At 40.2% G+C, this 14060-nt stretch overlaps 1 protein-coding gene across 2 annotated transcripts in view; it reads left to right on the top strand.

Annotated features, from left to right (window-relative positions):
• The window catches only part of lg23h8orf34 (linkage group 23 C8orf34 homolog), a 92453-nt gene that overhangs the window by 14097 nt on the left and 64296 nt on the right, over positions 1–14060 (top strand). For both annotated transcript variants that reach the window (XM_058376724.1, XM_058376723.1), the window contains exons 2-6: positions 644–791; positions 887–1018; positions 6409–6537; positions 6632–6660; positions 7615–7778. In XM_058376724.1, the coding sequence (XP_058232707.1) occupies positions 644–791; positions 887–1018; positions 6409–6537; positions 6632–6660; positions 7615–7778 (602 nt within the window). The remainder of the gene's footprint in view (positions 1–643; positions 792–886; positions 1019–6408; positions 6538–6631; positions 6661–7614; positions 7779–14060) is intronic.

Genomic DNA, 14060 nt, shown 5'->3' with positions numbered 1-14060 from the left:
ATAATCTAATCATTTATTTAGCTGGGTGTATTCGATGCTTGGCATGCATTATTTGTTGTAACTGATGTTTGCAGATCTTCATGTTCCTCAGACTACATTTTTTGCGCTTTCTTTCTTTTACTTATGTGCAGTATGAAACCAAGCCAAACTGCAGATAAACTAAAAGTAGACATTTTGCTCTGATTTAGAGACAAAAACGTGTGAACACACAATAACTAAAAATACAGCTACAGCTAGCTATCAGATGTTAGCTAACAGAAGTTAGCAAAAGGATACTCTAAACACTGAGCTTTTCCACCTGTCTACAACTTCATCAAGCGAATTAATAGAAATAACCCGAAATATGAAATAATACATACACATCAATCTTGAGCTACTTATCACCAATGCTAACATCATTTAACACAACCTTTCCCTGATAGCTATGTATAAGTGAAACTTTATTTCATATAGAGTTTATTCAGTGTGGTTGGTAGCTAAGTTGGTAACTTTTAGTCTTTATTTATTTGTCTAACACACACACACACACACAAAGTATGCCTATGATTATTATCATTATAGTGAAAATTGTTGAATTTAATTTTTTAAAAAAACATCTGCTTGGTTTTCTTCCATTAATTAGTTTTATCTTGTACTGTTCCAGGAAATGATGACCAAACTAATCACTGAGACTCCAGACCATCCGATCCCGTTTCTAATCGGACATTTACAGACCAAACAGGAAAGTCCAGGCCGGCTTCACCGAACGCTGTCTGGATCTGCAGCTCTGTGGGCCGAGAGCGACTGCTCAGGTGTGAGGCGGAAAAAATCGATCACAGCCTGTCCACCTACCTGGCACTTTCTGTGTCTCACAAGCCAAACAATTCTTCTTCTTTTATCTCCACAGAAAACAAAAGTCATCGACGGGATTTCAGGAGTTACGACAGAGCCTGGCAGATCCACCCCAAAAAGCCCAAGAAGTCCAAGAGTGACTTAGCGGTGTCAAATATTTCTCCTCCTTCTCCTGAGTCGAAGTCACGTAAGTCGATTTCTTATAAAGTAATCCCCCTCTATATCACGGTCCCGGTAAATTGCAGTATCCGCAAACCTTACAGTGAATTGTTTTTATGTTGACATAAGGTCATTTATTAATAAAAATATAATTATTAATTACAAAATATAAACATAAATTAAAATGAAGTAAAATGTTAATAATATATAAAATACTGTACAGCGTATTTACTCAAGAGACAAAGAACACGTAGTGTTTAGGAAAGCGCGGTGCGGGGATGCTGAAAATCTAAATACAGTACGGCTGGAGGAGCGAGTCTGGCCAATCAGAATGCCCCATTAATTTACCCACGGCTGTGACTGGCTGCTGGCTATGCGTGCAGTTGGGGAAAGGGAAGCAGAATTCTCCAGCATCCCAGTTTTTCGTGTCACTGTCCCGAGTGTTTCGTTTTGTTCTGTGTACGCTGTATTTATGTTTTTCCTCCAAGCCCTATTATGTCGCCCAAACGCCTGCACCTTCTAAGGCTTCTGGCAAGGAACAAACACACATACAGTACTCAATATAAATGTGATATTTCTACGAATTTACCCAAAATTCATCTCGTTGTATGCTTGCAAATGTTTTCTGTGTGGGAGGGTCATTTACGGCTTTACCAATAACAAAAAATGCATTTGGGGGTGACATCCGTGTATATTTTAATACAGCAGTTCTCCGTTTATCGCGGGGATTACGTTCCAAACCCACCTGCGATAAACGGGGGACTAGTGTATTGAAATGTTGGCTGAGGGACCGAAATTATCGAGAAAGTGATCTGAGATGTTTAGGATTAGCATAAAGAGTGCTTGTCCTACATCAGTGGAAAACTAGGCTAGTCACAGACGGCCATATCGGACCCGAGCGCAGGATGTAAATAATTAAACACAGCCACAGTTTCTATTCCTGACGAGCAGCAGTTGATGACGAGCTAAAGTGAGGTGAGGAGGGTGAGTGAGGTGGCTTCTCACTCCAGCCCGTGGGCTGCTGTCTGTCTCTGTCACTTATAGATTCTTCTGCGCTAGTGGCTTTTCTCTCAGATCCTTTTCTGCTCCAGCTTCCTCATTTCATCTAATTACAGCTTTTTCATATGTCAGGTTTCTAGCAGAGTAATTGGTCGACGCCGCCGTCTAATTGGCATCTTTCGAGCGACTTGAGCTCATTTGAAATTATCATTTGACGTGTGTAGGAACTTAGATAGCTCGTGTGACGAGAGATTTTTAAAGAAGATCTACATTTTCCTTTTGTTTCATAAGAAACAACAAATATTCGGGTGTGTATTAGCATCATGCTAAAGAGTTTGAGGTGCATACAGTAAGGGTTACTCTGAACGTTTAAGAATTCTGATGGGATTATGAAGAAACATTATCATTATGCTAACATTTAAGAATGTGTAGGTGCTTAGATAGCTCTTGTGACGAGAGATTTTGAAAGAAAGTGCACATTTTCTTTTGTTTCATAAAAATCAACACATATTCTGGTGTGTATTAGCATCATGCTAAAGATTTTGAGGTACTTTACTCTAAATTTCTAAGCATTCTGAAGGAGAAATGAAGAAACGTTAGCATTACGTTAACATTTAAGAATGTGTGGGCACTTAGATAGCTTGTGTCACATGAGAGTTTAGAAGAAAATCTAGATTTTCCTTGTGTTTCACAACAAACAACAAATATTCTGTGTTACCTTTACATCAGGCTAAAGATTTTGAGGTACAGTAATACAGTAAGTGTTACTCTAAACGTCTAAGAACTCTAAAGGAATTATGAAGAAACATTAGCGTTATGCTAACGTTTAAGAATGTATATACACTTAGATAGCTCGTGTGACGAGATTTTTTTAAAACAAATCTACATTTTCCTTTTGTTTCATAAAAGCAACAAACATTCTGGTGTATATTAGCATCATGCTAAAGATTTTGAGGTACATATGCATTACTCTAAACTTCTAAGGATTCGAACTTATGAAGAAACATTAGCATTATGCTAACATTTAGGAATGCACAGGTGCTTAGATAGCTCATGAGAGAAAATCTACATTTTCCTTTCCTACCATTTCATATGAATTTAAGATGGATGGATGGATGGATGGATGGATGGATGGATGGATAGATAGATAGATAGATATGAGCACCAAAGTAAGCTTTCAAGATATCGATGTATGTTAGTATCAACCTTAAACAGTTTTGAAGTACTCTAGCATTGTGCTAAATCAAGATAGACTGATATACATTGGCATCATGCTAAACCTTAAAGGTCATGAAGTACAGGATCATGTTAAACCTCGAATATACTGGAGCACACTAGCATAGTTCTCATTCATAAATATTCTGGTGTACACTAGCATCATAGCAAACCCTAATTGTTCTAATGTACACCAGTATCATGCTAATCCAAAAATATTCTGAGGTACACTAAAGTTATGCTAAACTTTAAATATTCTGAGGTACATTAACTAAAGTATGATAGCACTATGCAAAGACTCAGAGGTTCCAGAACACACTAACATCATGCTAAATGTTAAAGATTCAAGGTACATTAGCATCCTGATCAGTTTCTGGAGTATGTTAGTATTATGCTAAACTTTATCTGACATTTAATATTCAATAATAAGCCAAGCTAATGCAGCTAGGTTGTGTTTTTTTTTCTTCTTTCAGGAAGTAGCTAGCCTATCTAAGTTCAAAAGGCTAACCTAGCTGATGATCATTCGCCTGTTAGTAACTTTAACATGCAGAGGCGTCAAACAGAAGTTTGAAAATGACCTCCAAATTTTATAACAGCACATTATGCTGTGTAGAATGAGGGCATTAGCTACCGAAGATTTGTGAGATTAATATTTTTAGGAACGGAGCAAACGGTCCAGGTGCTTCGTAACGTTCCGTGTAGCTGCTGTACGGATCTTTTCTCCTTTAGCTGTAGCAGTGTAACAAGGATTGGCAGGTGGAGGAAGGCAGGCTGCTCTGTCCGTGTTCTCGGTGTGTATATTATGACAGTTAGAGCAATTGGGTATTGTTAGCAAAGCACCTGGCTAACAAAAAAAGTAGCTCAAAAATCATCCAAAACATGAGCTTCAGTGAACCTCAGTAGACCTCAGCCAAAGTAAAGATGGCCCATTTTCACTTGACATGCTTTTCTGCACAGCTTGAATTATTCATCATCTAACAGCGAATGTGTTTTTTACTCGAAGCGCTCTCGAGGATGTGGCTTATGACAGAAGCCCTGTGTTAAATATTCTATTGCCGTAAAAGAGTAAAAGAAGGGTTAGATCGGTAAAGCCAGAGTTTTCCCAGCACAGCGGCCATTAAAGGCTGTTAGTGCTTATTCACATTCTGCTGAATCAGAACAACCTCGAGCTAAATCACACCAAACTCCAAAATAAGAGATACTGAACCTCCTATAGAGCTGTGTGCTCGCTGAAGCAGCAGGAAGACGCGAAATAATTGCTTGCTGATGATTTGGAAAATACCAGAAATCTAAGCAAGTAGGACGATTCTGCAGTACAGCATATTAGATTGTTTATTTTTTTATTCTGGGGAAAAAAATGCATTCTGCAGTTTTCTTTGGATGTTAGTCCTGCTTAGCTGTATGACCTGCTAATGTTTCTTCCCTGATCCTGACCCTGACCAGGACACTGAAGACCCTGAAATTGAATATTGTATATTAACCATACCAAACATTTCTGATAGAAAATAAACATGTACTCCGGTTGTAAAATTCATTAAACACTAACTGATTTGCACAAGGAAGGAAGAATTTAGGAAGAATACCATTTGTTAATCATGTTAGTTGTTTCCAGATTATCAGTATTGTTTCCAGATTAGATAAGTGGTTTACAGATTATCGGTTGCTTCCAGATTAGATCAGTACATTTCAGTTTATCTGTATTTTTCCAGATTAGATCAGTAGTTTTGAGATTATCTGTATTTGTCCAGATTAGATCAGTAGTTCCAAATTATTTGTCATTTTCCAGATTAGATCAGTAGTTTCCAGATTATCTGTATTTTTCCAGAATAGATCAGTAGGTCCATAATATTTGTTATTTTCCAGATTAGATCCATAGATTTTAGATTATCTGTACTTTCGATATTAGATCAGTAGTTTCCAGATTATCAGTTGCTTCCAGATTAGATCAGTAGTTTCCAGATTATCTGTATTTGTACAGAGTAGATCAGTAGTTTACAAATTATTTGTCATTTTTCAGATTAGATCAGTAGATTCCAGATTATCAATATTTTTCCAGATTAAATCAATAGTTTCCAGATTATTGGTTGCTTCCAGATTAGATCAGTAGTTTCCAGATTATCTAGATTTTTCCAGATTAGATCACAGATTAGATCAATAGTTTCCAGATTATCTGTAGCTTCCAGATTATCTCAGATCTGTATTTTTCCAGATTAGATGAGTAGTTTCCAGATTATCTGTGTTTGTCCAGATTAGATCAGTAGTTTCCAAATTATGTGTCATTTTCCAGATTAGATCAGTGGTTTCCAGAATATCTGTATTTTTCCAGATTAGACAAGTAGTTTCCAGATTATCTGTATTTTTCCAGATTAGATCAGTACTTTCCAGATTATCTGTATTTTTCCAGATTAAATCAGTAGTTTCCAGATTATCAGCATTTTTCCAGATTAAATCGGTAGTTTCCAGATTATCAATATTTTTCCAGATTAGATCAGTAGTTTCCAGATTATCGGTTGCTTCCAGATTAGATCAGTAGTTTCCAAATTATTTGTCATTTTCCAGATTAGATCAGTAGTTTTGAGATTATCTGTATTGTTCCAGATTAGATCAGTAGTTTTGAGATTATCTGTATTGTTCCAGATTAGATCAGTAGTTTCCAGATTATCTGTATTTTGCCAGATTAGATCAGTAGTTTCCATATTATTTGTTATTTTCCAGATTAGATCAGTGGTTTCTAGATTGTCTGTACTTTTCCATATTAGATCATTAGTTTCCAGATTATCTGTATTTTTCGATATTAGAAATGTACTTTCCAGATTATCGGTTGCTTCCAGATTAGATCAGTAGTTTCCAGGTTATCTGTATTTGTCCAGATTAGATCAGTAGTTTCCAAATTATTTGTCATTTTCCAGATTAGATCGTCTTCCAGATTCTCAGTGGTTTGCCGTTTACTTTTTACTTTTCCGCTCTACTTTCTTCTTGTTCTTTTCTGAGTTGGCTCTGCTGTCACTAAACCTGACAGTTGTGGATTATAATGAAGAGCACATACAGCACTTCTGTCCTTCTTCTCTGAATTCTAAATCCAACATTATCCGCTTCACATTCTGCTCTTGTAAAATAATGTCTGTTTTATCGTAATAAGGTGTAAGTTGTAAGTGTGCCACGCTGCAGAGACGAGCTCTCAGCTTCCCCTTGTTCTCTCTGCAGTGCCTCGTTCCATAGAGTGTCCCTCATGGGACTGGAGGACCAAACCCGAGAGCCGGGATTTTGACGAGCTTAACCACATCCTGCGGGAGAGCAAGAAGCTGGGCAAAGCGTTGGAGAGCCTGTCCCGAAGTCAGTGCTTCCAAACACACTGTGTTCATGTATCATGCAGCAAGACACTTAACGTGATCGTGAATGTAACTGAATAAATTCTGTCTTTTCACAGGTATTGCCTTATCTGATGAGCTTGATCAGGTAAGCTGGGCAAGATTCATTCAGATCTATCAGATTCTATCGGATCTATCAGATTTACCTCAAATATAATCAATCATCTGGGGCATTTTGGTGCCTGAGGTTTGTTTGTTTGTTTCATTTTGCACTGGAGCAACGATGCTAATTTCGCTAACAAGCTTTAACTTATAGCTACAAACCTTCACAGATATTTCTGCTTCAGTGGGTGTACATTTCATAATAATTATATTATATTTAATAATAATTATAATTATTGATAAAAAAATGTAAAAAAAAATAATTAGGTTACATTTTGATATAATAATAATAATAATAATAATAATAATAATAATAATAATAATAATATAAGGTACACATGGCAAAACTAAAATTAAACTGTTCTTATTTGAAACATGTGGTAAGAGTGATTCTCCTTCTGAAGCACCCTGTTGTTGATTATTTTCCAAAAACAGGCCGCTCCAAAGCATCTGATTTCTTACTTAGGATGCAATTATTCACAGCGTCTTTAAGTACACAGTGGGTGTCATGATGTGCGGTTTGAAATCTGCTGCATCTTGCTGTATGTAACACAGACGTCCCCGTTACAGCACCGAGCCAACTGGGCCGTGTGCCCGAACGCTCTAGACTGCAGTTTGGCTTCTAACGCATTCAGCTCTTGATATGAAATGTTATTTCTTTTACTTTGGCAGCAATCGGTCTCATGGCTCCCCTACTCATGAAATATAAGTAGCAGTTCGTAGTCGTAACTAAACTCATTGATGCTGATGCAGATGCCGTTATTTCCACAGGTTCTTCTGACGATTTATTAAAATGTGTTCAGCTGCAGTTAAAAGAGATGAAAATGTGCCTTGATAGTAATTTGAGGCTGTAATGGTGGGCAGGTTTAGATTGTTATTTGCTTTTTTAAAATCCCTGTCATCTGTTTAATTGCATGTGTGTGTGGTGGCACACTGTCAGGACCCACGGCTGTATAACTCGGTGTTACGGCCCCGTGTGGTGGGCGAGTGGTTGGGAAGAGACGAGGACGACGCCGACCCGCTGGCCGCTGAGATGCTCCAGCCGCCCGTCCCCAGGGCAAAGAACGAGGGATGGAGCAGCCGAGAAACCAGTCCTGCAGGGAGGTCAGGCTGAGTGTGTGTGTGTGTGTGTGTGTGTGTGTTAATATAGTAATCGACTATCTGCAACATTGTCAAACTCTACTGATATTTATTCTAACGATATTTCTGTGAATCTTAAGTTCTAGCATTTAAAAGTTCCCCAAAGTGAAATTTGACAGTCGTTCTTTAAAAAATTGTAATTCTGACTATCATGCACGGACATTTTGACAGCTGCTACCTGAACTGATTGTGACTTTCTGCCATGGCACACAGTTATCCGAAAACTCCATCAAAATGTGAGGAAATCACACTAGCAAGGACCGCTTTAGCTAGCAAGGATTTTTAAAAAACATCTTTAGCTAGAAAGTTTTTTGACATCTTTAGCTATAAAGGTTTTATAATCATCTTTAGCTAGCAGGATTTTTTAAAACATCTTTAGCTGGAAAGTTTTTTAAACATTTTTAGCTATAAAGTTTTCATAAGCGTCTTTAGCTAGCAGGATTTTTTAAAACATCTTTAGCTGGAAAGTTTTTTAAACATTTTTAGCTATAAAGTTTTCATAAGCGTCTTTAGCTAGCAGGATTTTTTAAAACATCTTTAGCTAGAAAGTTTTTTAAACATCTTTAACTAGGAAGGTTTATGACATCTTTAAATAGCACAGTTTCTGACATTTAGCTAGCAGACATTTTGGTCTTTTGCTCTGACTAGTTTTCCTACTAGCATGTGGTAGACTGGCTCTCAACCTGATCTTTGCAGGCAGACTAAGAAGGAAATAAAAAATACTTCTGTCTAATTTTGGAGAAAATTTTACATTTCATCTGATGCCACAAATCTGAATACGTAACCAAAACAAGCATCTGTATTTTTATTTTATTTTTCCTCTAGCGTATTAACATAATCAACTAATAAGGGAAACTTATAGCTACCAGTTTAGCTTCATGGCTAACCCGTCCACACCCTGATTTAAGCTATGGGGGTGTTATTTAGAAATTTCTTCATAAAATCAGAATAATAAGTATGTTTATAAAAGTTTAATGTATTTAAAACTTTAGGCCACGCCTCCTATCAGAGTCGGATGATGGAGTAGCAAACTGTTTAGCTTTACAGTGGAGGTCTAGCTGTTTATACCTGTAATTTTATGTTTGTATGTATAGATAATATTGTTATGCTGTGTCATAAAATCTGTTTGAGATTTGATTGAATTATGTGTGATTATGCAGATATGCACTGGAGAGGTGGATGTTGTGTTCCTTTCATGTTTGGAGTCAGTATGAAATTTATTTTTATTTCTTTATTTTTATTACCAAAAAACTGTTGTCTTCTGTACTGGGAGCCTTGAGAATGAGAATACACAATCAAATGCAAATGCAAGCTCAACCGTGTCTTTATAAAGCCCAACCCCTTCACAGCTGTAGCTTTAAGAACACCATGGCCAACCTTGTGGCCTCCTCCAAATGTTGTCTTGGTGATTTTAATTAGGGGTGTTTGTTTGTAAGGGCAGGGGCCGTCCTCGGAGAACACGACTAATTAGAGTGGATCAGATATTAAATCATAAATCATGTGCTGAGTCGGGCAAACAGACGTGCCCTCGTTGGGTTAGTGCGTGCGCTCATTATCACAGAGTTGGGAGTCGATACCGCAGGCGGCTGAAATACCCAAGGCGCCGTGGTAACTCACTTCATTAAACAGAAAGGAGGCAACAGTGTGCTTTAATCCGCCGCTGCAGTGCTTTAAATGTCAGATTAGTCGGATGCAGGTGCCTACTGGAGTCATTTTTAACTTTAATATACAGGTGCTCTTCAATAGAAGAAGAGTTAGGCTCTGTATCTTACTTATTGAAGGAGGCGTGGTCTTTGTGTTAGTCTCAGTGAAGGAGGTGTGTCCTATGTGTCTGACTCAGTAAAGGAGGTGTAGCCTTTGTGTCGGTCTCAGTGAAGGAGGCATATCCTATGTGTCTGACTCAGTAAAGGAGGTGTGGCCTTTGTGTCTGACTGAGTGGAGGAGGCATGACCTTTGTGTTAGTCCCAGTAAAGGAGGTGTGGTCTCTATGTCAGTCTCAGTGATGGAGGTGTGGCCTATGAGTCAGTCTCAGTGAAGGAGGCAAGGCCTTTGTGTCAGTCTCAGCGAAGGAGGTGTAGCATTTGTGACTAACTCGCATGGACTATGTGTCTGTCTTAGTGAAGGAGGTGTGGTCTCTACCTCAGTCTCAGTGAAAGAGGTGTGGCCTATGTGTCAGTCTCAGTGAAGGAGGCATGGCCTTTGTTTCAATCTCAGTGAAGGAGGCGTGTTCTGTATGTCTGTCTTGGTGTCAGTCCTAGTGAAGTGGGGGTGGTCTATATGTCAGTCTCAGTGAAGGAGGTGTGGTCTATATGTCAGTCTCAGTGAAGGTGGCATGGCCTATATGTCAGTCTCAGTGAGGGAGGTGTGGTTTCTATGTCAGTCTTAGTGAAGGAGGCATGGTCTTTGTGTCAATCTCAGTGAAGGAGGCATGACCTATATGTCAGTCTCAGTGAGGGAGGTGTGGTCTCTATGTCAGTCTTAGTGAAGGAGGTGTGGTCTATATGTCAGTCTTAGTGAAGGAGGCATGGTCTTTGTGTCAATCTCAGTGAAGGAGGTGTGGTCTATATGACAGTCTCAGTGAAGGAGGTGTGGTCTATATGGCAGTCTCAGTGAAGGAGGTGTGGTCTATATGTCAGTCTCAGTGAAGGAGGTGTGGTCTATATGTCAGTCTCAGTGAAGGTGGCATGGCCTATATGTCGGTCTCAGTGAGGGAGGTGTGGTTTCTATGTCAGTCTTAGTGAAGGAGGCATGGTCTTTGTGTCAATCTCAGTGAAGGAGGCATGACCTATATGTCAGTCTCAGTGAGGGAGGTGTGGTCTCTATGTCAGTCTTAGTGAAGGAGGTGTGGTCTATATGTCAGTCTTAGTGAAGGAGGCATGGTCTTTGTGTCAATCTCAGTGAAGGAGGTGTGGTCTATATGACAGTCTCAGTGAAGGAGGTGTGGTCTATATGTCAGTCTCAGTGAAGGAGGTGTGGTCTATATGTCAGTCTCAGTGAAGGAGGTGTGGTCTCTATGTCAGTCTTAGTGAAGGAGGCATGGTCTTTGTGTCAATCTCAGTGAAGGAGGTGTGATCTATATGTCAGTCTCAGTGAAGGAGGTGTGGTCTCTATGTCAGTCTCAGTGAAGGAGGCATGGTCTTTGTGTCAATCTCAGTGAAGGAGGTGTGGTCTATATGTCAGTCTCAGTGAAGGTGGCATTGCCTATATGTCAGTCTCAATGAGGGAGGTGTGGTTTCTATGTCAGTCCTAGTGAAGTGGGGGTGGTCTATATGTCAGTCTCAGTGAAGGAGGTGTGGTCTATATGTCAGTCTCAGTGAAGGTGGCATGGCCTATATGTCAGTCTCAGTGAAGGAGGTGTGGTTTCTATGTCAGTCTTAGTGAAGGAGGCATGGTCTTTGTGTCAATCTCAGTGAAGGAGGCATGACCTATATGTCAGTCTCAGTGAAGGTGGCATTGCCTATATGTCAGTCTCAGTGAGGGAGGTGTGGTTTCTATGTCAGTCTTAGTGAAGGAGGCATGGTCTTTGTGTCAATCTCAGTGAAGGAGGCATGGCCTATATGTCAGTCTCAGTGAGGGAGGTGTGGTCTCTATGTCAGTCTTAGTGAAGTTGATGTGATCTATATGTCAGTCTCAGTGAAGGTGGCATGGCCTATATGTCAGTCTCAGTGAAGGAGGTGTGGTCTCTATGTCAGTCTTAGTGAAGGAGGTGTGGTCTATATGTCAGTCTTAGTGAAGGAGGCATGGTCTTTGTGTCAATCTCAGTGAAGGAGGTGTGGTCTATATGTCAGTCTCAGTGAAGGAGGTGTGGTCTATATGGCAGTCTCAGTTAAGGAGGTGTGGTCTATATGTCAGTCTCAGTGAAGGAGGTGTGGTCTATATGTCAGTCTCAGTGAAGGAGGTGTGGTCTATATGTCAGTCTCAGTGAAGGAGGTGTGGTCTCTATGTCAGTCTTAGTGAAGGAGGCATGGTCTTTGTGTCAATCTCAGTGAAGGAGGTGTGATCTATATGTCAGTCTCAGTGAAGGAGGTGTGATCTATATGTCAGTCTCAGTGAAGGAGGTGTGGTCTCTATGTCAGTCTCAGTGAAGGAGGCATGGTCTTTGTGTCAATCTCAGTGAAGGAGGTGTGGTCTATATGTCAGTCTCAGTGAAGGTGGCATTGCCTATATGTCAGTCTCAATGAGGGAGGTGTGGTCTCTATGTCAGTCTTAGTGAAGTTGATGTGATCTATATGTCAGTCTCAGTGAAGGTGGCATGGCCTATATGTCAGTCTCAGTGAAGGAGGTGTGGTCTCTATGTCAGTCTTAGTGAAGGAGGTGTGGTCTATATGACAGTCTTAGTGAAGGAGGCATGGTCTTTGTGTCAATCTCAGTGAAGGAGGTGTGGTCTATATGTCAGTCTCAGTGAAGGAGGTGTGGTCTCTATGTCAGTCTTAGTGAAGGAGGCATGGTCTTTGTGTCAATCTCAGTGAAGGAGGTGTGGTCTATATGTCAGTCTCAGTGAAGGAGGCATGTCCTTTGTGTTAGTCTCAGTGAAGGAGGCGTGGCCTATGTGTCTGACTCAGTGAAGGAGGTGTGGCCTATGTGTCTGACTTAGTGAAGTAGGCGTGGCCAATGTGTCCATCTCAGCGAAGATTATTTCAATCTCAGTGAAGGAGGCGTGTTCTGTATGTCTGTCTTGGTTTCAGTCCTAGTGAAGTGGGGGTGGTCTATATGTCAGTCTTAGTGAAGGAGGTGTGGCCTTTGTGTCAGTCGGTGAAGAAGGTGTGGCCTAGATGTCAGTATCAGTGATGGAGGTGTGGCTTATTTGAAGTTTAGCAATATTGAACATATTTATTATATATATATATTTTGTATTTTATTACATATATATTGAGAAATGACTGTTTATAGCTGCTACCCCATAAGAGTTCTACATTAAACAGATAAAAAAGTATGACTTCTTGATGATTCTTCATTGAATTAAAACTATTATTGTTGATAAATCGCTTCCATAGAGGAGGAATGTATAACAATTATCTGTAAATTATTTAGTACTGCAGCTTAAGGTATACTTATACCGTAAAATAATACACCACTGATACAATTTGCATTCATGAAAAGTGTCCCTAGTAGACTCCTACACTTCATCAGAGTGTGTACACGCGTTCAGCCTCTTATTAACCTGAACTGCAGCGGTGTCTCATCGAGGCTGTCTTTCCGCTGTTCAGTAATCTGTTCAACCAGTGAGAAACTAGCACCTACGCCAAGCAGCCTGGACTAATGGAGCACATTTTCCTCTCACTTTAATGGCCACATATGAGACTCTCCTTTTCCATCAGCGCTGGAGCGGAGCTGACAGAAGCCTGAGGATATGTGTGAGTGCCGGGGCTGCTGGGAAATTAGGAACAGGCTGAAGTGTGCACGGGGACGTCTTCCAGAGGCAGATTACGGGGATGATGAAATCCACACTGGACTGATTCCTGCGCTCAATCACACCAGCTCCAGGACCACTTCTATTCATTTCCTTCTCCTTCACTCTCTTGGCAGTCTCGTTTTATTCTTTTTGTCTCAGCACTCAGTTTCTGTCTTTCTGCCGTTTCCCCAACCCACATGTCGACATGCTCACTTAGACGCTTATGCATCTTAATCGACCCACTTTTCCCTTCCAGCCAAAGATATTCTAGACTTTATGAGCCTTTAAAGCATGTACTGTCAGTGTGACGCTATCTATATCTGTATGCTAGGGCAGGATAAACTTATGTGTATACGTGTGTGTTTGTGTGTGCATTCAAGCCTAGATAATTAATTCTGTAGTCACCTGAAGAGTTTCCTGTCCAACGGGCATTATGCATGCAAACAAAGCACTGAAGCGGAGCATAAGGGTCGAGAGTGCAGCACTAATGAGTGTCTCTTATCACTCTCTGATCTCGGAGGCTGTCCTCTGCTCTGTGCACTTCCTTTCCTTACAGTACAGCCATACTAATGCCTCTTGTTTAAGTTTCTGAGCAATTCAGAGCAATGCTTTTGATACAGATGGATGAGGTATGGTGTTGCCTTATAGCACAGTGGTTCCCCTGTCCTAACGTTTGGGACTGTTTGTGGAGTTTCCATGTTCTCCTTGTGCATCAGAGGATTCCTGCAGGTACTCTGGTTTTCTCTTCCAGTCCTAAGGCATGCGTTGTAGACTGACTGGATTCTCTAAACTGTCCATAGTGTGATTGCCCATGCCCATGTCCAGGGAACTACCTAGTTCTCCTCGGATAGACC

Source organism: Hemibagrus wyckioides, linkage group LG23 (assembly GCF_019097595.1).
Source record: "Hemibagrus wyckioides isolate EC202008001 linkage group LG23, SWU_Hwy_1.0, whole genome shotgun sequence".
Classification (NCBI taxonomy): domain Eukaryota; kingdom Metazoa; phylum Chordata; class Actinopteri; order Siluriformes; family Bagridae; genus Hemibagrus; species Hemibagrus wyckioides.
Note: the sequence above shows the minus strand (reverse complement) of the source record. Positions and strands in the feature narration are given on the sequence as shown.